Source organism: Oreochromis aureus, linkage group 13 (assembly GCF_013358895.1).
Source record: "Oreochromis aureus strain Israel breed Guangdong linkage group 13, ZZ_aureus, whole genome shotgun sequence".
Classification (NCBI taxonomy): Eukaryota; Metazoa; Chordata; class Actinopteri; order Cichliformes; family Cichlidae; genus Oreochromis; species Oreochromis aureus.
This window is the reverse complement of record NC_052954.1, coordinates 23,158,018-23,183,524: the sequence shown is the minus strand read 5'-3', so window position 1 is coordinate 23,183,524 and position 25,507 is coordinate 23,158,018. Positions and strand designations below refer to the sequence as shown.

General features: G+C 38.6%; 1 protein-coding gene across 1 annotated transcript in view; it reads left to right on the top strand.

The window, feature by feature from the left end:
- Positions 1-3,636: 3,636 nt before the first annotated feature.
- The window catches only part of ryr2b (ryanodine receptor 2b (cardiac)), a 77,935-nt gene continuing 56,064 nt past the window's right edge, over positions 3,637-25,507 (top strand). The window contains exons 1-29 of the mRNA XM_039621613.1: positions 3,637-3,881; positions 5,744-5,863; positions 6,313-6,417; positions 6,881-6,955; positions 8,405-8,483; positions 8,632-8,744; positions 9,392-9,515; positions 10,901-10,997; positions 11,081-11,155; positions 11,472-11,628; positions 11,784-11,945; positions 12,067-12,188; positions 12,967-13,150; positions 13,228-13,363; positions 13,492-13,587; positions 13,771-13,889; positions 14,252-14,385; positions 18,108-18,349; positions 19,190-19,382; positions 19,488-19,707; positions 19,844-19,948; positions 21,357-21,460; positions 21,990-22,073; positions 22,864-23,023; positions 23,212-23,359; positions 23,829-24,037; positions 24,697-24,871; positions 24,996-25,204; positions 25,314-25,506. Of these exons, the coding sequence (XP_039477547.1) occupies positions 3,834-3,881; positions 5,744-5,863; positions 6,313-6,417; positions 6,881-6,955; positions 8,405-8,483; positions 8,632-8,744; positions 9,392-9,515; positions 10,901-10,997; positions 11,081-11,155; positions 11,472-11,628; positions 11,784-11,945; positions 12,067-12,188; positions 12,967-13,150; positions 13,228-13,363; positions 13,492-13,587; positions 13,771-13,889; positions 14,252-14,385; positions 18,108-18,349; positions 19,190-19,382; positions 19,488-19,707; positions 19,844-19,948; positions 21,357-21,460; positions 21,990-22,073; positions 22,864-23,023; positions 23,212-23,359; positions 23,829-24,037; positions 24,697-24,871; positions 24,996-25,204; positions 25,314-25,506 (3,988 nt within the window). The 5' untranslated portion in view covers positions 3,637-3,833. The remainder of the gene's footprint in view (positions 3,882-5,743; positions 5,864-6,312; positions 6,418-6,880; positions 6,956-8,404; positions 8,484-8,631; positions 8,745-9,391; positions 9,516-10,900; positions 10,998-11,080; positions 11,156-11,471; positions 11,629-11,783; positions 11,946-12,066; positions 12,189-12,966; positions 13,151-13,227; positions 13,364-13,491; positions 13,588-13,770; positions 13,890-14,251; positions 14,386-18,107; positions 18,350-19,189; positions 19,383-19,487; positions 19,708-19,843; positions 19,949-21,356; positions 21,461-21,989; positions 22,074-22,863; positions 23,024-23,211; positions 23,360-23,828; positions 24,038-24,696; positions 24,872-24,995; positions 25,205-25,313; position 25,507) is intronic.

The window sequence follows — 25,507 nt, the reverse complement described above, 5'->3', positions numbered from 1 at the left end:
AAATACAAATTTTCAGGCAGTATAGATATTGTTGATTAATTCAATAGGTGAGGTTTGTTCTTTGAGTTGGTGGATTAATTAAACTATTTATGGCTAACTCAAGCATTTATTTCCAGCGGATAAATTGTTATTTAAACAATGTCTTTTATGATCCACGATTCCATAATCCCACATATATATGAAAGCTTACACAGGACTCCCTGACACTGCACCATTAAGACTGTACTGATTAAGATTATTTTTAATGCAAGGTCCAAAAGTAAATATCTGTATGAGATTACAACTAATATTAGTGGTTCATATTTACAGAATGGTGCTTGATTATATGCAAACACAGAGATTGATACTGGTGAGTTTGGTTGAATGGGTTGTTTTAGCTGTACAGAAGAGCTATATTTTAAATACAGCTTTGCAAGCTGAGAAGTACTTCAGCAAGACCGGAGAGTAATAACAAAACAAATATAATAGCAAAATTGTTTTAGAAAAGTGATTCGGCAATGTCATCACTTCCAAAGTGTAAAATGAAATTGCTGACTGGAAAGAAATACATTAGTTACTCGTCTTTTGTTTTTGTGTTTTTTTGTTTTGTTTTTTTTTTACATTTTTTAATTATTTTTAGCACTTCCTCCTCACGGTGCTAAAAATATAGACTTTATTTCATGATATCAGTGCAGAGCTAGACAGTGAATGTGAAAATTCAAAAGGTTTCTCTCTTTGACAAGCATGAATAAAGTCAGCAAATGTCAGGGTGACCAACCTGTTACATACTTTATTCGGTGTCTTCTGTGCAAGTTGAATTTTGGTGCAAAAGTGTTATAGAAGGAAAGGTCAGCTGGGAAGAATTAATGTGTTTGTGCATGATAGTCTTAACAAAAACTTTTGACTTTTTAATGTAACCTAGTGGGTCCTCTAAGGAAATGTGCCCCTACTGAAAATATCCAGAAATATTTATACTTGCATACAGTACCGTGGACAGGTCTAGAGCCACTCATCATTTATTGATAGTTTGATAGGAAAATGGGAAATGCGTGCAATAATATATTAGTTAGGACACGCCCAAAAATACTGTGCATCAAGCAAAAAATCAAAAGAAAGAAGGAAAAGGCCTTAGTACAATTCTTAAAACTTAAACTGGTCATTGGCAAACAACTTATTGGGGCACAAATACAATTTTATGTCCATTTACACTGTTTTCACTTTTTTTTTTTAGCATTTATCAATGAAATAAATCAGAATAAATTATGTGTTGACAAAGCACCCAATTTCCAAAAAAATCCCTCCAGAAAATATGGAAGACTATTAGCAAAACCACACAAGACCAAAGTAGGCCTCCTTTGTAGTTAAATAAAAAGAGATCAAAACTTTTGAACTGTACTATACTATACTTACAGTAAAGTTTCCATCAAAGATATAATAATAGTAATATTAATAGGGCAGCACTGTGGTGGGTGGTTAGCACTGCTGCATCACAGGAAGAAGAGCTGCATGTGTTCCTGTCCGTGTCTGGGTTCCTTCCAGGTATTTGGCCTCCTCCAACAGTCCAAAGACATGCAGTTATTTGGGTTAGGTTAACTTGTGATTCTAAATTGCCCATAGGAGTAAATGTGCCTGTGAATGGTTGTCTGTCTCTCTATGTTAGCCCTGCAACAGGGAGGCAGCCTGTCCAGTGTGCACCCTGCCTGTTGCCCTATGATGAAAGTGTGAGTGTCACCTGTGATGGAATATGATGGCAAAAATGTATACGTGCTAGTACTTTATTTAGGTGTTTCTATGCTGTGCTACTTTCTACTTCCACTGACTCTTTGGCCTTGTGGTGCAAGAGTCCTGTCTTTCTCTCTCTCCTTGTGTTCCAGGTCTGCCACACCTGAGTGGCACAGATGACCAACATTCCACTCATTAGTGAAAGTGTATCGCCCCAGCACCAAATGCTCCTTACTGTCTGGCCTCTAGGCTTTGTGATGGTGGTTACAGGGGTTAGTGTTGTTCAGTACAACCTGAAACGTGGCAAACCTGTGGGACCTGTCCTATTCTGCTGTGTTTGAGCGAACCTGCATGTAAGATAGTGGAAGCTTGGCAGGCATTCTCTGCCTGTTTATTTTCAAGTTTATTTTTCCTGTTTTGCTGCCAGCTAGGGAGTCTAAGTATTGTATTTTTAAAGTTGTAGCTAGCAGACTTTTTGTGCGTGTTATATTTTGCCTTTGGAAAGTCAGATATCTCTGTGCTTCCTTCTGTTCATTTTGTTTTTCCATACTTGCTTAAATCTTGTAAAATTGCTGATCGTGAATAAATTAGTTATGGCTGAGGCACAGCTTGTTCAGTAGGTTCACTTTGAGGTTTGTGGTTTGTCTTACACCTACTGCCACCGTAAACTTTCGAAGGTCATAAAAGCATCCAAACACTTTGTACTTTGCTGTAGCTTTTATTCAAAAAGCTTTAACTATTTTGAAATGCAGATCTACTATTATGTATTATGTATGCTGTATTAAAAGAATAAAGCTACTCAGAAGTATATAATTAAACTTCAGCTGAACAACACTGAAGTGATATACACATTAATGACTTAGCAATTATGGCCCAATATTAAAATGGATATGATTCTGAAAAGGACCATTCTCCATAATGAGTACTCTTACTCTAAATGCTCTCTTTTGTTGCTAAAACCCTTGCACTTTGTAAATAGGATTATGCATTTTACTAAAGAGTCTTTGCAAAACAGTCCCATAAAAACAGTTTTCAGGCTCTCGTGGAGTGGAGTGCTACCTTTTATGTAATCTGTGCGAGGTTACACATGAACCTGAAAATCATAGCTGACAGTGTTTTCTGTTCTGTGTTTATTTCTGGTCAAATACTCTATACCCCTGTACCACCTTACTGTGTGAGGGCTGATATTCACTCTGATGTATTTACAAGAAAAAAACTTTTCAGGCTCAAATTTTTAATAGCGTTAATCCGCGTTTGTTTCTCTTTAGCCTGCTGTGCCTGGGAAGCCTTTAAAGACTGTAGATCAGGGATGTCAAACTCATTTTACATCGTGGGCCACACACAGTCCACTTTCATCTTAAGTGAGCCGGATCAGTGAAATTCCTTTTTCTGTCTGTGAAAAGATATTTAACTACACTCTTAAGCCCATTTAATATCAGAAAAATGTTTAATTTTGAAAAGTACGTTTCAGTTTTTCTACATAATAAAAAAGACTGCTCTTGCAAATGAAAGAAACCTGTCAGCACAAATAGATAAATATGTAAAATTATAGAAGTAGTTCTGGAAGCTCATTGCCTGAACTCTCCTGCATTTACAATTACACAAAAGAAATTCATAATTAATAAATGTTAACAAAAAATATTAATAATATAGAAATGTCTGACCATGGAGGGGCTCTGTAAAAAAAAGTTTTAGAAAATGTGATGGAGAGCACAGATTTAGGACTTCTAACTCTCCAGTGGGACGGATTGGACTCTTTGCCCGGCCGATTTTGGCCCCTGGGCTTTATGTTTGACACCCCCGATTTAGACTATCAAAGTTGTTTTGATTAGATATTTAAACCTTTATCCATTTCATTAAAACACACACACACACACAAACACACTCGAAGCAATAGTCAGTGGCAGTTATAACGCACATCCTGTACCCTAAAGTAAACTTCGAGCTCTTGTAGGTTCATGCAGATGTTAACAGCCTCAACTTTTCCTTCCTAAAATGGCATCATGATGGCCGGAGTTGAACCGCAGACTCCGCCCACACACTCAGGGCCGTGTACCTTCATGTTCCAGCTTCTCCAGTCCCTGTCCTCTTCTGGCTCATTCACTGTTAAATGTGGCCATAGGGTTTAAGTAATGACTGACAGTGGAGAAGGCGACGATGAATTCCAGTTTCTACGGACGGTGAGTCAGACAGCTTACAAATTAAACATACAGGCCAATATTTAGTCAAACAGAGGTCTTCATTGGCTAGCAAAACAGCCAACCACCACCGGAGGTTTTGATAATTAGTAAGTAGCTGTACTAAAGGCAGTACTTAGGGTAGCCTATTTAGCTTTATGTATAGGTTTTTTTTTTTAAATTAATTAATTTGTTTAATTAAAGTTATATGCAGGTTTCTGTCAGGAGCAATTTTGCAATCATGTAACCATGACACTGTCTCGTGCGCAGATGCCTCCATACGCACGTCATAGTAGCAGCATTTCACATGTTTTTGAGGCTAGCTGACTAATAGACTTATTAAAAACCAGAAACCAGCTCACATGAGTCATGATTTTAGTCTATTGCTGTAGTAACTGATTAACTGATCTAGTTTATTTAAGGTCAGGTGTCAACAGTGATGCATATCCCAATCAGTTAAAAGATGATCATATCCCATTTTAAATAAAATCGCAACATTTTATTCAAGAAAAATATAAATAATAAAATGTTAATGTGATAATAGTTTAGAAACAAAAGTGACAGCAAAGGGAGGCCAAAAATGGCTTCTCGCATCTTCACTGCAAGATGCTATTATTGCTCTGCAGCTGTAAGTTGTCCTCTCACAGCTTGTAATCTTTGCCCTCTGATAAGGGCATGTCACATGGAGGGCGTCTGGAGTGGCTGAGACACATACACATCCACACAAAGCCAGCGATGTTCATCATCCTGAGCCCAACACATAGACTGGAGAGAAATCATTTTGCGAGATCCATCTACGATATCATGCTTTATTATATTAAATGCAGGATTTCCCCCCGCAAAATTGTTCAGCCGTGGTATTAAGCTACCCGGATCCTGATGGAGCTTTCCTCGTTATCATTTAGTTAGTAGATGACAGGGAAAACATACCGTAATAGACCCAGTGACTAAATATATGACATTTGTGAAATTGCAACAATGTTTAATTTGTTATAAAAGTGTAGTCATTTTTTATATGCAAAGAGGTCCCAATTCCACTATTAAAAAATACAAGAAACTTTAACAAAACAAACAAAACTGCAGCATTTTCAATTCGAAAACACTCGAAGTGAAAGCCTATTAGATCTGAAATTTAAGTGTCCCTTAAAAAAGACTCCAAGTCCTGCTCTAATGCTCTAATGTACCTCAGCATTGGACAGTGTGTTTGACTGATTGCAGAGTACTGCAGATATGAAGAGTGGAAAGAAGGGTAAATCAGGGGTCAGACTGTGCAGTATCTTCCCAATATGGATGTTTGCAGCCTGGGTACAGAGAGGTGTTGGTTTTATTGGCTGGACTTTGGAAGCCTGTCGCCTGCTGTCCTTCCTTACAGTTCCTCAAATAAACAGAGAAACCTAATTTGGCCAATGTGGTATTTAAATGCAGATATGGTAATGTTGACAGCGACTGAGATTTCCTTTGCATGTGTTTACAATGGGACTGCACAATGGGGCAGTTTTGATGATATACCTAAAAATTCACACATTTCATAGTTTAAAGTTGTTTTAACATTTAAAAAGCAAAATAGGACTGAATTTCTATGTTCGGTCATTGTGGCCAAACACGTTTCCTCCTCTGAGAGAATCGAATTACATGATATGAGAGGATGAAGATTTATTTCTCTGAAGCCAAAACTGCTTCACTGACTTTCTTTTTAATTAATCCACAAGATAAAATTTCAGAGGCGTTTTGGTGTGATGGAGGTCTTTAACTGATCCTATCCAACAGAAGCTTTCATGGTGAAATCCGGTGAATCTCAATATGTGAATGTGCTCTGTGGACTTCTCTAACTTGAAACCTGTCATCTGTGTGTGTGTTCTGCACAGGGAGATGAGGTGGTTTTGCAGAGAACCTTCACCTCCCAGGAGGAACATGTGAAGCTATGTCTTGCTGCCGAAGGATTTGGCAGCAGACTTTGCCGGCTTGAGCCCACCTCTAACTGTAAGGTAAGGAGCTCTACCTGTGTGACTGCACAGTCTTCTCTTACTGTCAGACAACTCAGTTTGACAGTCATACAAAGAGAGAGATGACTGAAATTTCCAAATATTTCACTGCCACAGGAATACTTTAGATTTTGTTTATGTTGTATTAAATTTCAAACATTTAAACTATAATTTTGTAAACTTTTGTTACACAAAATATATATTTAATTTAAATGTATTCATACACTGATTATCCATGGACAATACATTGTGTTTATTTTTAAGTATCTAAAACTTTAGTTCCTTATTAGTTTTTGTAACTCGAGCATTTTTACATGCCTTCCTTCCCAGTTTGGACTGCCCATTGCCAATTTGCCATGGTCTTTGGCACTAATTGCACTGTTGGCCTGTGAAGGGAACAGCCAGGCATGAAATTACCTCAAAAACTCAAATGTCTTTTCTTTCTTTACCAGAATGTTCCACCAGACTTGTCTGTGTGTGGCTTTGTCCTGGCCCAGTGTCTTTCTGTGCGAGCCCTGCAGGAGATGTTGGCCCACAGCGAACACCTGGCTGCAGAGGTCTTTTCTACTATTTCTCCCATAACCTTTATATAAAGTCAATGTTCTCACTCAGTGCTCCTTATTATTCCGTAAACATGTGATTTTCTGTCATTGTCATTTTGCAATACATATGTCTATTTTTGAGGTATAATTTAATGGAAATATTATGATAAAGTCAGTATATGTTTTTATATTATTGTGATATTATTAACCAAAATGCGAGTGGGTAAGGATTTTGTCTGTGACATTATTTCAGGGAGATTTGTTTTGTATTTATTTATATGGATAGCACAGTCTTGAAACACTGACCTAAGAAACACGGTTAAGCTAGAACAGCTGGTGTTTACGTTAAAGTTATCGTAAATTAAATAACTTGTAAACAAACTGTTTACACATTGGAAGGATGCTTTGTTTATCTCTTTTCCTGTTTAACTGTTTTCTGCTGCTTAAATTGATGTTTGCGTATTTTAATCACATACAGGTGGGAGCTGGAGGTAGCCATCGCACCCTTCTATATGGGCAGGCGGTATTGTTTCTACACTCATACAGTGGCATGGTGAGTCAGTCATATATATATGTATACACACATATATATATATATTTTTTTTTCAAAAAACTGAATAAATTACACAATAATACATCTGGCACAAAATGCTAGATATAGCAAAAATTATAAAAACTTATTTTTTTTGTTTTAATTTCAAGGTTCATTAAACCCTCTAGTTTAAAAAAAAATATAATCTTCTGACAATTATTTCACGGTTCAAGCTTTACAGGGTTAATTCTTCATGGCATGGATAGATGGCATGTTTACATGATAGCATCACACAGCTGCTGCACAGCCATAATGGGAATTTCCTGTTCCACCACATCCTAAGGTGTTCTTTTGGATTGCGTTCTTGTGGCGTTGGGGGCCCCACACTGAACTCATTCTCATGTTCAAGAAAGCAGTTTGAGATGATCTGAGCTTTGTGACATGGAGCATTATCCTGCCGGAAGCAGCCATCAGAAGATGGGTACACTGTCGTCCTAATGGGATGGACATGGTCAGTAAGAACAGTCAGGCAGGCTGTGGTTTGTAAATGATGCTCAGATGTCACTAAGGGGCCCCAAATGTTCCAAGAAAATACACGTCACACCATTACACCCCCACAGCAGCCTCAACTATTGATACAGGCAGGACTGATTCATGCTTTCGTGTTTTTTATGCCAAATTCTGGTGCTACTATTTGAATGTTGCACTTATGAGACCAGGCAAAAATCTCCAATTTCCAGTCTTCTGTTGTCTGACTTTGGTGAGCCTGTGCAAACTGTGTCTTCAGTTTCCTGTTTTAAGCTGACAGAAGTAGCACTTGGATTAGTTCTTCTGCTGCTGTTTATCTGCTTCAAGGTGAAAAATATTGTGCATTCTGAGATGCTCTTCTGCATTCATTGGTTGTAAGGAGTGGTTATTTGAGGCGCTGTTGCCTTCCTGTCAGCTGGAAGCAGTCTGGCTTCTGATCTCCTCTGATCTTTGGCATTTTTGTCCAGAGAAGTGCTGCTCACTCGTTTTCAGACCATTCTCCATAAACCCTAAAGATAGCTGTTCAGGAAAATCTCAGAATATTAACAATTTCTGAAATACTGAGATTTCTGTATGGCATCATGAGCCATGTCACTTTTAAAGTCACTTAAATCAGCTTTTCTCCCCTTTCTGATGCTCAGTTTGAACTTCAGCAGGTCATCCTGACCATGTCTCCATTCCTAAATGCTTTGAGCTGATACGTTGTGATTGATTCATTAGATCTTTTTATTTATAAGCAGTTGAATAGGGGTACTTAGTGAAGCATATTTATGGATCTGGATGGTTAAATAGAATTTGTGTAATATATAAATGGTATGTTTTTTGTTTTACTTTTAATAAAAAGAAAATAAAATCTTGATGTTCACACACTGATGTTATTTTTGTAAAGAATATTTTGGTATGTTCACTGAATTATTTACCTGTTGTTTATTTCACATCCAGTACCTCAGCTGCTTGCCTTCTTCTCAGTCTTCAACTGACAAGCTGGCTTTTGATGTTGGCCTGCAAGAGGACAAAGCAGGTATTTATTTGAACGATCAGTTAAAATAGTTTCTTTGTTAAGGTATTTGCGATGCTCCCACCCTATATTGTGTTTTACAATATTTTTTAAATCAGCTGTCTGTGAACTGCTTGTTTCCCTTTGTGTTTATATTCTGTGTGTGGTTCAGGGGAGGCGTGTTGGTGGACTGTCCACCCAGCATCCAGACAGAGGTCAGAGGGTGAGAAGGTGCGCGTAGGTGATGACCTCATACTTGTGAATGTGTCTTCAGAGAGATACTTGGTGAGTCAGAACAAAACTGAAGTTTTTCTTAATGGCAAAAAATATACTCTGAGTGAGCCTCCACTACGTTAAATATCAAGCACACCAACCTGGTTAAAAGTTCATTTTGTAGACAGTGAGGCAGCAGAAAAGGGTTGTACTTTTTTATGTTTTATGTTTAACAGCCATTTTATGGCTATGCACGAATATTTTTGGCATGACACCATGCTGTGGACTCATCCACTGGGATCAGGTCTGCAGTCTATCGGTGGTGGGCCAGGGGACCTTGTAAGTAGTGTATGGGAAAGCATAATTGTGGCATTAGTGGTGGCAAGGGAGCAGCGATCCATTACTAATGCTAAAAACAATCCTAGTTGGCCGGCTAGTCTCCATTGGTCGCTTGCCAAGAGCTCCAGCCATGACTGCATTTAGTGTTTGTTAACTACCTGCCCCTCAACAAGACTGACAAGAGGTTGGAATCATAATCAAAAGGTTAGGCTGGTTAGCATGTGAACCTCAGTAGAGTTATTTCACACAGTACCTGGCAAAAGTTGCATTTTCTCCTCCTCTAATATGTTGTGTAGCTTAATGGCTTTAGATATAAAATAAAGACAAGTTGTATTTATTGTTGATGAGAATATATTTAATGCCATTTTGTTTTTTCCCAGCACCTTTCCTTTGGCACTGCATCTGACAACAAAAGCTTGAGTGACAGTCTGATTGTTAATGCAGCCTTCCAGCAGACCCTCTGGAGTGTTGCTCCCATCTGCTCTGGACGCGCCGTTGCTCAAGGCAAGTTTTGTTTCCTTTTGCTTTCTAAACATGTTGCAAAGTAGCTCCTTTCTCAATTTAGATAATCCACCTGATTCTTTTGCTTCCAAGAAATACAGCTCCTTCAGTTTCTGCACTGCAGATAATGTTAATATGTTGGTAATAAATAATACATCAAAGCTGTGTTTTAATAAATTGAGGGGACCAAATGCTGTTTCATGAAGATGATATGGGCTTTTGAACAATTATTAATTGTGTGCAAAATATAAAATTAGCTCAATGCTGATACAATTTAGATGAATTCCAGAGGTTTTCCACAAGTATTCAATTTAAAGCAGTTACACTAAAATAACATAAAATTAATATAAACAGACTTTCAGCTTTAATTTTAACAAAAGAATTGCCTCAACCCTTTTTTCATACACAGGCTAAGAATTTCAGAGAGCAGATGTAATTCAACAAATTAAAACCATAATAAATCAAGTGTGTAGTTTTAATACTTTCTCAAGTCTGAAACCATGGGGATGACAGAAGAATTGGATTTTTGTGTTGTTGTTGTTGTTGTTTTCAGGTTTTTTGCTAATTAAAAAAAGGAAAAAAAACAGTCCATATTTTAGACACTTTTTGTTTGTTAGTTGGTCTTGGTGCCTTTTTTTGCATCAGACTGGCTTCACAGAATTTTAAAGAGGATATTGTATGTTTCTAATCATGAGCTTCTCCAGCTTTTTCAGTCCCTTTTCCCCTCGTCAGACTACAGGCTGATCACTTATCCAAATAATGGTGGTCAAGCATTGCTCTAAATGTTTTTGGGTGTTTGTGGGAAATCTTTTTAATCTTTTTTTCCCTTTCTGATCTCGAGACTTGTTTTGCACCTTGTGGTGAACCCTCTGTTTTTGCCCTTTTGAAGTCTTCTCTTTTGTGGCAAGTCTTGGATTATAAGATTCCTCTTTCCTGGAGAGAATTCTTCACATGTCTGGAGGGAGTTTTATCTATAGCATGGAAATGACTCTATCACCACTGATGTCTTCCCTGGATGTAGGGTCACTTATGTGGTGTGTGCGTGTATCTCTGTGTGTGTGTTTTTTGCTCTGTGCTAATGTTCCTGCTGTCTCCCTAATGGTTATATATTGTTTTGCAGCCCAAGGCCTGTTTTACTCACCACTTCACCTCTTTGACCACATGTTAGTGTGAAGGGGTTTAAATAACATGTGATGTCTCTGTTTCTTTATAAAATTCTGTTTAAGATCAGTTAAAAAGAAGCTGCAAATATTGAAACTTAAGGTTAGCAGTCGCTAGAGCTTTTACTACAGTTATATAGATTACCTTTTGTGCCAGTTCGGTGAAATGTTGCATGTTTTACTCACCACTTCAAAGCAATAAATGTTTTTTTTTCTTGCTGACTCTAGGATACCTGAAGGGGGGCGAAACACTTCGGCTACTCCACAGCCACAGTGATGCGTGTCTGACTGTTCCCTCTACAGAGCATGGAGAGGAGCTTCAAAGGTTAGTCGAAAAGACTCTCCCTCCCAAGTCAGCTCGCGGAAACGTCCTTTACTCCTCTGACTATGTCTGTTTTCTTAATCTAGGATAATGCATTATGAGATTGGATCAGTCTCCGGTCATGCCCGGTCTCTCTGGAGGCTGGAGATTCTGCGAGTTGTGTAAGTGTACAGGGGATGTGGAGTCCGCTCACTTTCAGTATCAATAAATATGTTGCTTTTAAGCGCTATTCTATTCAAGCTCTATAGCTCCAATGTTGTTACTGTAAAATACCAGTATAGAGAGAGGTAATGTTGTACCTATTGCACCAGGTCACCACCAGCCACAGAATTTCTGTTTTGTGCTAGGGTCATACTTGATGTCATTGGCCCAGAACTGAATTCCCCGTGTCCCCTGCATGCTAATGGGGATTTTGACAGTTATGAGGAATAACTAAATGTTGTGGAGTGCTTGGTTTCCTCTCTTGATGTTTTCCAGCTGGAGTGGTAGGCATACATGCTGGGGCCAGCCATTTAGACTGTGCCACGTTACTACTGGAAGATACCTGGGTCTTACAGAGGAGAAAGGTCTGCAGCTGGTTGATCGGGACAAAGCTGACATCAATACAACCTCCTTCTGCTTTCGATCATCAAAGGTGAGGGGTGATATGAGAAATACACTGGACATTATCAGTGGTGTTCTAAGTCTTTACAGAATATAGACTGTAATGTCATTTATTTGAGTTTTTTGTGTTTATTAAAAGAGAAAAGTTAGAAAAATAAGAATATTTAATGCATTTTTTGTGTTTAGGAGAAGCTTGACACCAACACAAAGACAGATGTTGATGGGATGGGAATCCCGGAGATCAAATATGGAGATTCCATTTGTTTTCTTCAACATGTAGCCTCTGGGCTCTGGCTAACATACCAAGCTGCTGATGCCAAGTCCCATATGGGTGGAGCTCAGCGAAAGGTGAACTTGTATACTCAGTATTACTATAATAAGACAATCACTGGCAGTTAACCAACAGTGTTGGACTAAAGAATTTGGCAAAAGAATCTGTTGGATATAATTGCAAATGATGTGTTTTCAGGCAATTTTGCACAGTGAAGGGCATATGGACGACGGGCTGACACTGTCTCGTTCTCAGAGGGAAGAATCTCATACTGCCAGACTAATCCGGAGTGCTGTTCTCCTCTTCACTCGCTTTGTAAGGTACAGGATGCTGGATTAAGACCTTCAGTCATTTGTGAATAAGTTTTTTACCGCTGCAGTGTTGGCTTAATGCTAAATGTCACACTACATGTCCGACTGAGCGTGGGTTTACAGCATTAGCTTTGTAGATATGTTTATGATATATACATACAATCAGAAGACCAGGGATGTTATCGTCTTGGCACCGTGGCTCTGATAGGACCTCCCCGCGCTCGTGTATGCGCACATGAAAAGCTGGAGGTGGAAAGAGCAGCAGCAAGACCCCCCAGAACTAAACAAAGCAGTCAACTCAGATACAGTGTCAAGGAAGGAGCTGGGCAGATTCAAGAAGCTTAAATAGCATGCCCTCTATGACACAACAAGTTAGCTGTGTAGATGGGTATCAGCTGATGTGGGCTGACACTGGGATCAGCTGATCTGCAATGATTGCAGCTGAGCTTGACTTTGTGGGCTGCTGGAACTAATGCTTTGCTCTGTTTTTTACCTTATCTTATAATTTTTAATTGCCATGTCATAATTACAAGAAATCTGGAGGATGAGAATACTTAGGGCTCAGATACTGTCTGTCTGCCTGTCTCATATTCTGGCTGCCAAATTTTGAGTCTTTTATTTGTAAAAAAAAAAACAACAATTCATAGGCCAGTATAACATCCTCTGTCTTTACTCCATCGATCGAGGATAACACAAGTTTGGCTGGTGATAGTAGCAGTAATTATAATACAAGACAATTTGGAAGACTTGTAGGTAGAGTCTAAAAACAAACTTTTTTTTCCTTTAGGAAACTTGATGGTTTTAACCAAGAGGTAAATATCCCCTCTGTCAGCCTGCCAGTGGAGACAGTGACACGCAGTCTGCAGGATCTGATAATCTATTTCCAGCCTCCACTGGAGGGGCTAGGTCATGAAGCTAAACAGAACAGCATGGTGGCGCTAAAGAATCGACAGAACATGTTTCAAAAAGAGGTAAATCGATAAGTGTGAATGAGTCCTACGTGTGCTATGCCTCACTCTTCCCTAACTGTGCCTCCCTTTCTTCTCAGGGTGTGATAGATTTGGTCTTAGATTGTATTGACCGTCTACACCAGTATAGTAGTGCTTCTCATTTTGCCGAGGCTGTTCAGAGTGACACAGGAGAGGAGTGGGAGACCATCGTCAACCATTTCTATGAGCTGTTGGGTGAGAGTAGTATAGATGGCACCATACTTATTTTTTGAAGATACCACAAATATCTCCCTATCTGTTAGGGTTCCTCTTGTTATCTTACTGTCTGTTAATATTTTTGTTGTTGTTTTTTTCCTCTTAAGCTGCTCTGCTCCGGGGAAACCGTGCAAATTGTGCTAATTTCTCAGGTTCGCTGGACTGGCTGATTAGCAGGCTAGAACGGCAGGAGGCCTCTTCTGGTTGGTTGGATTTGCTTTAGGTTTTCTTCATCAGCAATTGTGGATTGAAATTTTACATTATATATTTATATTATATTTGACATTGGTTATCGTGTGTTGTCTGGGATTTATACCTAATAATATAGAAGTATAGAGGTAAATGCAGGTTATCATCCACACAATAACGGGCAGTTATATTTACAGGAGTCTTGGAGGTTCTTCACTGCGTCCTTGTGGAAAGCCCTGAAGCTCTCAATGCCATCAAGGACCAACACATTCAGTCTGTCATCTCATTTCTGGACAAGCATGGATGCAACCACAGGGTAGTGTTTAGAAGGCCTTTATGTGTATTTAATATAAAAATAAGATTGAAGTTAAGTGCATGGATAATAAGTGATGCCGAATGGCCAGTAATTTCATTATTAAGCTTTTTGGCTACAGTGGCATGTCTGAATTAATTAAAATAAATACAAAAAGTCCTTTGTTATTATCCTAGTTTTCTCTCAGAATTTGTCCTTTTGAGGCTTAAGCAAATTCCACATTTCTCACCAGTCCAATAACATAGACACAGTGTTTCACTTTTAACAGCTATAATAACAGTTTCCAATCTGTTTCCTGATGTCGGATCATTTCCATTTGCTTATTGAGCTATTGCCACATGAAGAGCTGACAGGTTGTGTTCCAGGTGCTGGAGGTGCTTTGTTCTCTGTGTGTGTGCCATGGTGTGGCGGTGCGGTCCAATCAGAACCTCATCTGTGACAGTCTGCTGCCAGACAGAGATTTGCTACTCCAAACACGTCTCGTTAATCAGGTCACCAGGTAATTTTATAATCTGTTTTCCAAACAGGACCGCTTTGAAATTTTCTGAATTTCTTTACATTCAGACAGAACTCTGATTTTGGATTATTGTTTTTCACTACACATAAAAATCAGATGCAAAGTAGCACAAAGAACAATATATTAAGTAGGTAGCTTTTACAGTTCTGTGCAAAAGTCTCAAGCCACCCCTCATTTCTTTATATTTTGCCTCCAAGGAGACAGCAATTTCTCCCCGGGGTTTCCGGAGGTCTTTCAAAGTTTTTCTTTGGAAACTGGCTGCTTTTTCATTCATTTTCAGTCCAGTTGTTTAACCTAACCCTGCAAAAGCACCTGGATAGAAAAACCCACTGTGAAACACTTTCAGTCATAGATTGGGCTCCCCAGAACCCAGACTTTAACATTATTGAAGCAGTGAGGGATCACCTCAACAGAGAACAGAACAAAAAGCATCCAGCATCCAAAGAAGGGCTTTGAATGTCCTTCAAGAAGCCTGGAGTGCTGTTCCTGAAGACTACCTAAATAAATTATAAGAAAGTTGCATTAAAAAGTTCAGGCTACACTGAAGAATGCTGACATTCAAGCTCATTAGAAATATACAGACTTTTTGCCTTGCATACTTTATTTCCATGTATGTTTGCAGATGTTTTAATAAATCAGTGCACCTATTTTCCATTTTCTTAATGTGAAATAAATATGAAATAATGGGATGGTGGCCTAGAACCTTTGCACAATGCTGTATTTATGTTTGGGAAATAACTGAATAGGGGTTTCTTTCCCTGGCTCTTCTCATGCTCGCACATGCATTTGTTTAGCTGAGTGTTATTTGTCAACTGTGGCGCTCTGACTCCCACGGGCCTTGATATTCTTGTTTTTCATCTGTAAAGATGTCACATCCTTGATACCAGAAATATTTCAGATTTTTCTACAGCGTGACATTTGTTTTTTTTTTTTTTTCCTCTTTTGGATTTAATTAAATACTTTCTTTTTCCCTCCAGTGTCATCTCTTCGATTGCTACATCATTTTTTTTTTTTACATCTGAATAGATCGGAACAATAATGTTGATGTCAGAGCTTAGATGTCTTTGTCTCACCCTCGTCTCGTGAGAGTTTGGAAAGATTACCTTAAGCCCGAGGTGGTATGACTCAACGGAGGCATTTTTTAGCCAGTTTCATCATAGTCCGTGCTCTTCTTCTGTCTCTCAATATTTTGACCTGCTGTGCCAATCTGATCTTGTAGGCAGTTTCCATTTCCCTTTTCCTTTGAGCAAGTTTTTTTCTGCCCAATCTGCCCTTTCTCTGTAAGCAGCTGCCTTCTTTTATCATGCTTTTCTTTCCATCAGCAGCCCATTTTATTCCTCAGGCTTTATAGCTTATTTTGTTTCATATTCTTCACACCTGCTCAGTCCATGCCCCAGCTCTCCTTTCCTCCTAAAGCAATTTCTCATTCTATCACTTTTACTTCTTGTTCCAATAAATGCTTCATTAGTACATCTGCTTTCATTCTGATTTCCTTTATCTCATCAATTTTCTTTCATCTTCTCTCCCTCACCTACCACAGTGTGACAGTTCTTCCAGATGCTCTCTTCTTTTTACATTTTTGCCTTTAATCTATTCTTTCCATGCATTTTATCTAGACTCAATCCAGCCTTTTATGAGTAAAACTAAAAACATGTATACTAGCTGGTATTTCAAATGCTGATGAAGTTTTTATTTACACAATAAAAGTGGCTTACTGACTTCAGTGCACTGCTTTTTTAATGGCTGGGTGCTTGAGAGTCCCATTCATAATTAAAGTTCATTTGCTGGATTTACTGATTTGACGTGAATCTAAATTCCAAAGTTCAATCAGCTGAACTTTGGAGTTGTTGGAACTGCAAACCTAATTTTTTTAAAAACTTAGGACATTGTGTAAATTGTTAATAAGATAAGATAAGAGATAACTCTTTATTGTCATTGCACAGTCATACATAGTACAATAGTACAATGAAATTGGAAAACTGTCCTACGTCGGCACTACATATAACAACAACGCGATCGACACATCAACACAAACAACACAAACAACAGTATAATAACTTAGTAATAAAAAGAAGAATAAGTGTATTTGTATTGCACACTGTTATTATTGCACATTAATTATTATTGCACCTTGTTATAAATATAAATATTATTATTGTTACTGTTTTTACCGTTGTTACCCCAAAAAAAAAAAAAAAAAATCCAGGTAGGTAGCCAGTCAGGTCAGCTATTTGCATTGATCAGGGCTATTGCCCTGTTGTAAAAGCTGTCCTTGAGTCTATTTGTTCGGGACCTCAGCAGCCTAGTGAAAACATAATGCAGTGATTTGAAATCTCAGATCAATAGAGCATGTTTTCTAGGTTTTATTTACAGTAAAACACAGAAAACATTTCAGATGTTTAAACTGGAAAAGTTTACCAGTTTTAGAAAAGTTCATTTTGAATTTGATGGCAACACATCAACTTATCAAAAAAGGATCCTTCTCTTCTTTTAACAATAGTCAATAAACATCTGAGGGGGGCCTGAGGAGACCAGATGCTGGATATTTTGGATGAGGAATGTTGTCCCGTGCTTGCTTCATATACAATTCCAGCTGGTCAGCAGTCCTGGATAGACTTATTTTTGTTTCAACAAGGACCAAATCTCTCCTGTGATGGTGCCGTGTTGCTGCAGCATATGTAGCATGTGGCTTAGCGTTGTCTTGCTGAAATATCCACGTCACAATTATGCCTGTTATGATGCAGTACATCTGAAGAGCACAGCCATCCAATATTGAGTTTTCGCTTTGTCCTTTGTGCTTAGAGAGTCTTTTGATAATGTTATGTACCGTAGATGATGGGATATTCTAAATCTTCACAATTTTATTTTGAAGAACATTATTCTGAAATTGTTCCAGAATTTGTAGATACAAGTTTTGGCAGATTGGTGAACACCTGCTCATCTTTACTACTGAGAAACTGATGCTCTGATGCTCTTTTTATGCCCACTCGTTTTACTTACCTGTTTCCAACTAACCTAATTAGTTGCAAAATATTTCTTCAGCTGTTTCTTTTTAGTCTTGTTTACTTTCCAGCCTTTTGTTGTCCCGTCCCAACCTTTTGCTGCCATCAAATTCAGAATGAGCTAATATATTTCATGAAATAGTCAAATGTCTCAGTTTAAACATTTGTTTTCCATGCGCTATAGTGAATAAAATCTGGGTTTATTACAAATGAATATCGTTGCATCCTATTTTTAGTTACATTTTACATAGTGTTTTATGTCATAAACAATTTCTGGTTGAGAGCACACAGCAATGTTATGCTGAAGTCTGTTTTCCTACTGGCTTAGAGTGTAGACACAAACTTGACAGTCACAAAGTTTGACTCTCTCCAAGTTAACTTGTAATTATAGACTATCAGCGCCACTTAAAAGTAAAAGCCCACTACCTGAATGTTTCAAACACTGAGCTTGGCTAATTAAGAGTGTCACAGCTTAAAAATTAGTTGTATGGGTGCTCCGTGTATCTAATTAAGTTGTCATATCGACGCAGAATGAATTTCACTTTTATTTGTGAGCTGAATACTAATATGCATTGTAAATTATTTCAAAATTCATTTATGATCACACCAAATACACTAAAATCTTAAAATATGAGTTGACTGAAATTTCTCTGTCCTTTTTGCCTTTTTCGCCACATTTCTCTGCATATTATATGACAACAGCATGAGGCCAAACATCTTCCTAGCTATGGGAGAAGATTCATCCCAGTATCGCAGGTGGTACTACGAGCTGGTTGTGGATCACGTCAACCCCTTTCTCACATCTGAGCCCACACACCTGCGTGTCGGCTGGGCTTGCATGAAAGGCTACCAGCCCAGGCCGACAGGCGGCGAGGGCTGGGGGGGGAATGGAGTGGGAGATGACCTCTGCTCGTATGGCTTTGATGGACTTCACCTCTGGTCAGGTGAGGATGAGCTCAAAGAGCTGATAAACAGCTTGGTCTGTTTAACATTATTGTATAACACTGATCACAAGAGTTTACAGGACGAGTAAACTCCACATACTCCAAAGACAAATATCAGAGTCTGTAGCTGTTACAAACATGATAACAAGTCAGTTTGAAAATCTTAGCACATTACTTTAGTGCCACAAAAGCTACACATGGGAGGATAACCATGGCAGTTAAAGCACAAATGCATTATAATAGATAATTTTTAATTTCCTTGTTCAGAATAATTGAAATGTCTGTAGTTATTGCAATAAAAGCTGTGACTGCAATTGCTGAGCATCACTTAATTATCCACAGAGAACAATTAACGTATTACTTTTTTGTTTCATGTTTAACATGGACAGAAAAGAGAGAGAGAGAGCAGTGGAGGCAATTATAATCTCAATTTGCAGTAGTGATGATTGCACTTCATCAAAAAAATAAAAACAAAAAACAAACCTTTGTATTTTGATAAAGATTTGCTTGTGCAACACAGACATCTCATGTAAAACATGAAACGTGTCAACATTTTCTGGCTCGTTGCACTTTATTCTTATTTAGTGTGGACAGCAGTAGATTATCATTGATGTTTCTAATTATCAGGAAAGGCTCTGCTGTGAGGCGTGTTCCTAAAGTGCCTTAATCTTTACAATATGTTTTACATTTATGAATGCTATAAAACATTCATTTGATTTGATTTTAGTTGTAGTGCTTCCATTTAATAAAGCACAAAGCACTTGAATTCCCATTTTAAGTTGTACAGAAACATTAAAAATGTAAATATGAAGACTAATGAGTGCGTCTCCTGAATCTTAGGCTGTGTGAGCCGGAAAGTCAGCTCCCCGTTTCCTCACCTACTAAAAGATGATGATGTCATTAGCTGCTGCCTTGACCTCAGCATTCCCTGCATCTCATTCCGGGTCAATGGTCTACCTGTGCAGGGCATGTTTGAGAACTTCAATGCTAATGGACTTCTTTATCCTGTGGTCAGCTTCTCTGCCGGAGTAAAGTTAGTATCAACACTATTATTGCTTTTTTTTAAAAAAAAATTTTTTTCAAGAAATCCACAAAACAATAAATTTTCCTTGTCTCTTTTCTTGGAAAACAAAACAAGAGTTCGTTTTCTGTTTGGGGGAAGGCATGGAGAGTTTCGCTTCCTGCCACCTCCAGGTTATGCTTCGTGCTCCGAAGCTCTTCTCCCAAAAGTCAAACTGAAGGTACAGCTGTGTCAGGAATACATTTTGGGTCATGGTGAAGGGAAACAAGAGCTTATTGGCCCCTTAGTGCCTGTCACTCCAGTTACCTTCACTCCAACACCAATAGACATCAGTAAGGTAAATCTTGTTTTACAAAGATGAACTGTTTATATATTTAAAGTCTTTATAACCAATTTGTAGAGAATACTTTGCTCAGAGAAATGATACCTTGTCAGAGTAGTTTAGGTACTTATGCAGTACTTTTACCCTACAGGTGGTATTGCCTCCACAACTTGAGGACATTCGAGAAAAAATGGCTGAGAATATCCATGAGCTCTGGGTAATGGACAAGATTGATCTCGGATGGACACATGGACCAGTAAGAAAAGTCACAAAATGTATAATTTTATAACATTGCATAACTGATATGCAGTATTGTATAAAAGCCACCCCTCATTTCTTCATATATTTTAAGAGGAAAAGGAAAAATAAATGCACTGATTTATTGAAACATGCAGATATCCATGGAGTGAAGTATGTAAGGCAAACAGAGTATATGAAGTTTTAAAAAGCTTGAAAATCAGTATTTGGTGTGACCACCTTTATTCTTCAACGCAGCCTAAACTCTCTTTGGCAAGCTTTCTTGTAATTACTTTAAGTAGTCTTTAGGAATAGTTATCCAGGCTTCTTGAAGGACATTCAAAGCTCTACTTTGGATATTGGCTGCCTTTTGTTTCTTTCTCTGGTATGATTATTGTTGCCGGATGCCCAGGCTCTGGGGAGGCCAGTCCATGACTGCACTGGGAGTGTGTTTGGCATCACTGTCATGCTGAAAGATGGTATTGTATGGTGGATCAAAACCTGATGGCACTCTTCTGCGTTCATAATTCCATCAGTTTTCACAAGATCCCTAACACCACTAGCTGAAATACAGCCCCAAAATGTAACAGTTTCACACTTACTGTTGTACCTTCTCCATATATACTGATGATTATTTGAACCAAATAGCTCAAATTTGGATTCATTACTCCATAAAACCTGCTGTCAGTGATTTTCAGTCCACTTCTTGTGCAATTTGGCATACCTTGGCCTTTTCTCCACATTTTCCTTCCTTAACAATAGCTTCTTGACAGCTGCTGAGAGCATTTCTGATGAGGCTTCAGCAAACAGCAGATGGATCACCTGAAGGACATGACATCCTCTGTAGATTTTTTTTTTAAGCTTGCCAATCTGTCTTGACCCTCCACTTGTCCAGTTTCCTCAATATATGGACACATTGCACATCATGCCTAGATATGCCAAATTTTCAACTAATAGCTCTTTAGGAATCATCTTGTTGGTGCAGAAAATACTATTTTATGCCTGTCAGCCTGTGTTATCTTTGGCATTTGTCAGCTAAAGAAATCTGAGCAAATGATGTGTTTTTGTGACCGGCTGCTAGTAACAAAGTGTCTAAACATACAATTTAAAATTGCTCAGTTTTCTGTTATGTGTTGACACAACACTGGCTTATCTTTTGAGTTAAGTGCTTTGTTATGGTTGAATGAATCATCGGTCAGTTTAAAGTGGCTTAAACAAGCAAGCAAAAAAATAACATTTCTGTTAAGATGGTCAGGTACAAAGACTGTAATGCTGTTAGCAAATTTGTTTCCAAAGAAAGACTCCTTGGAAGCAAAACGTAAGGAAATGAGGCTCAGTGACACTCTAATGAATCATCATTACAGTTTGTTTTTAAGAAATCCACATGGTTTTTGCTTGCCTTGCAAAATAACGTCTCTCTCAAACAGGTGAGGGATGAAGGTAAGAAACACGATCCTTGTCTGGTGGAGTTCTCCAAGTTGCCAGAGCATGAGAGAAACCAGAACCTTCAGATGGCACAGGACACACTCAGGTGAGCTCTGTTCTGTTTCATTCAGGCCGGGGTCTTTCTGGGTGGAGTTTGCATGTTCTCCCCATGTTTGCGTGGGTTCCCTCCGGGTACTCCGGCTTCCTCGCACCATCCAAAGACATGCATTTTGTGGGGATAGGTTAATTGATTAATCCAAATTGCTCATAGGTGTGAATGTGGGAGTGAATGTGAGCGCGAATGGTTGTCTGTCTCTGTGTGTTAGCCCTGCGACAGACTGGCGACCTGTCCAGGGTGTCTCGCCCTATGACAGCTGGGATAGGCTCCAGCGCCCCCCGCGACCCTGAAAAGGATAAATCGGAAGCGAATGGATGGATGGATAATAATAATAATACTAATAATAAAACCCAGTGTGCTTGATTATTATTTTCATTTATTTTTTATTTATTTATTGAACATTTTTTATTAAAACAAGATTGTGACAGACCGTGTGCTTTTCAAATCTAATATTTAGTAATTAGTAAGTAGTGTCTGCTGCAGTAGTGAATTTTCAAAGTTTTGTTCTTCATTGGAGGACCCTGCTGGCACTTGGTTTCCACATCGGATTGATGGATGATCATGCTGAGAAACACATGAAATACATGAGACTTCCTGTCAAGTAAGTGAAAATCCACTGTGCAAGATTTATGCATACATCCTTTTTCTTATCTGCTTATCCAGTTTAGGGTCATGGGTTTGCTAGAGCCTATCCAAGCCATATGTAATATCATGTTAGATTTAATTTAGTCTCGTTCAGCTGTGAGTTGCATCATCTCTGAATTAAAGTAGCAGAAAAAGATAAGGAACATCTTATGGTGGTAATGGTAACTCATTTTATGAGGCTACAATAAGGAGAGAATACACAACTGCAGTTCATATTCATTTGATCTCGTATGCTTTCACTAGGAGAACATCTCACTTCAATTTCAACACTCTTCTTTGAGCCGCCCTCGCAAATAAATTCTTTTTAACACTTACAGCTTATGTCAAAAAATAGTTTAACTGCGATAAAACAGCACAATGAACATCATAAACCACCGCCTTCTGAACACACTCTTTTCAAACGCTAACTCAAGATGTTTGAAGTGTGTATTTTTCCTTTGCAGCCTTTAGTCATATGTTGGCTCCTTTAAATTCTCTGAGAATTTTTCTCCCCCCACTTTTTATATGCAATTTTGTTTATTTATTTATTATTTATATTTCTTTAACGTTTATTGATGTTCTGCTTTGTTTGTTTCGTGCGGTTCAGGCAGGGTGTAGGTAGGCTAGGAGGGAAAAAGTGAGCATTTTATTTACTCAAGGCAGTTAAAAGTGTTTTTCAGGAATGGTACAAAAATACTGTTTAACATTCAGGAACTGTAATTGTGATCCTGTCACATCTGTCTTTTTTGCTTTGTTTTCTGTCTTAGGTATGAGCAGATGACTGCGTACAGGCCTGCTCCAGTAGACCTGAGCCAGGTGTCTCTGAGCTCAGACCACGAGGAAGCAGTTAACTTGCTGGCGGAGCATGAACACAACGTATGGGCCAGAGAGCGAATCAAACAGGGATGGACTTATGGAGTGCAACAGGTTTATTTTCTGTGCTGTATTACTTCAGTTTGTTTCAGCTTTACACAAAACTACTTTTTCCAGAGTGTTCAAATAGTTATAATATAGTTTATACAGATATTCGCATAGTAGCAAAAGGTTATACCATGAGATAAGTTTATAGCGTCAAACATAGTTGCCCTTCTTGCTCCTTGCGTCTGTACTTTTAGGATATAAAAGCAAAGCAGAGCCCTTACCTTCTGCCCTACAGCCTTCTTGATGAAAGAACTCGGAGAGTGGGAAGAGAGAGTGTCAGAGAGGCTGTCTGTACCCTGCTGGCATACGGCTACAGCCTGGAGCCCCTAAACCAGGAACGCAGTATGTTTCAAAGATCTGTTACAAAACTGTAGCTTAGTGCACATCATATGTAAGGTAATCAGTGTAAGTTCAACTGCGATATATTAACAAAGTAGTAAACAAAGGTTTATTTGTATATTAACCATACTGCAGTATTTGTCACCATTGTTTTCCCAGAGGGTTTTTGTTCTACAACCCTTTTCCCAAAAACGAAACTTGGGGCGTTGTATAAAATGTAAATAAACCCAGATTGCTAAGATTTGCAAATAATCTTTAGCACACATTTATGTAGAAAATAACCTAATGAATGTTAAACATGACAAATATATTTTTATTACATGTTTATTCATTTAGATATATGTGTAGATGTAGGGTTTTGATGATTAGTGGGGATTTTCTGCTGTTTCTTACATTGTATCCAGCATTCCAACTTTTTTGGAAACAGGTTTATGGCAAATAACAATATTTTTCCTGTTTCTTGGCTTTACAGCTACATTATCAAAGCCATGTTTCTTCTCTGCTGAGAAATGCAGAGTGTTCAGACCAGATAAATCATATGCTGTGACCCGGGGGAAGTGGTATTTTGAATATGAAATACTGACAGCAGGGAATGTGAGAGTGGGCTGGGCCCGACCAGGCTGTACCCCAGATAAAGAGCTTGGCACAGATGACCAAGCATATGTCTTTGATGGATTTGAGGTGAGATATAATTAAATTTGACATTTCTCACTTTGGCTACTGACCATAACAGTAGCTGAATGGGAATCGGCCCATATTATAATGGCTTTGTTAAACCTGTAATGCATATTTATTTATTTTCATCTTTTTTTAAATTTACTTAACTAATTAACTTTAACATTTTTTCTTGCTATATAACTATAACTGAGACTAGGCGACGCTTTAGAGAGCAGACAGAAGGAGATGTAGGCACAGACAAGTATCTATTAAGAGAAACTGAAACATTAGTTACTTTTATTGGACTTTTTAATGTCAGCATATTGTGTCACATTAGTTGCATATCCTTGTAGTGACTCCTGACCTCATATTGTTGGTTGACCAACACAGAAGGTCTCAGTTACTCCAAAGCTGTTTTGATATGATTAATTAAGATCAAACAGTTCCAGTTTTTAGTGATTTGTTTTCCATAAGTATCATATTTTGATACTAACATGTGGTATATGGATTATTAAAACATGGTAGAGTTTTTAGATAACTCTTCAAATAGATAGCAGTAACCTCATACAAAATATACTTTATGACTTGTCGTATTGGCTCTTCTGGGTTCTTTTTTTTTTGCCTTTCCATGTATGAGGCTTTTTGCACTTGTCTCTTTCCTTCTAACTCAATGTTGCTTTCAGGCTCAGTGGTACCATCAGGGCGGCGAGCCCCTGGGACGTCCGTGGCTGAGAGGTGATGTGGTGGGTTGCTTGGTGGACATGGATGAATGCACCATGATGGTTACGCTCAATGGACAGCTGCTGTTTAATGACAGAGGATCGGAGCTGGCTGCCAAGGACTTTGATATTAGAGATGGTCTGTAAAAGTTTTCGGCTTTATACTTTCTGCTGCATTTAAATGTTTCTAATATAGCTTTACCATATCTTTATTTAAAAGTCTAATATCGGAAAACTATATTGCCACTTCCTGTGTCTTCCAGGCCTATTACCTGTGGTTAGTGTTGGGGTGAACCAGGTGGGGAGGCTGAACCTGGGACGCCAAGTAGGCTCCTTGCAGTACTTTACTGTGTGTGGCCTGCAGGAGGGGTATAGACCCTTTGCCGTCAACATGGCCAGAGACCCAGCTCTGTGGATGAGTTGGAAACAGCCTCAGTTTACCTCCATACTACCTGATGATCACTATTTGCAGGTAAACTTACCATAGATACAAGGTTTCCTTCACCCATCTAAAGACCTTGATGACCTAGGGTTGCTAATAGCGGTGATCAGTTAACACAAATGTTCAAATCTTTTTCAAGGTTACAAGAGTCAGTGGCTCAGTAGATTCCTTATCCAGCCTGAGGGTCTCCCAGTGTATGCAACCGCACCATGGTGGAGAAAGTGAGATGGGCTATTATCGCCTCAGCATGTCTGTCGACTGTGCTGCAGTCCTCGGTAGCCCACCAGGGGGGGTGCTTCCTGTGGCCTCCAGCGCTCTCTCCCCAAGCTCAGG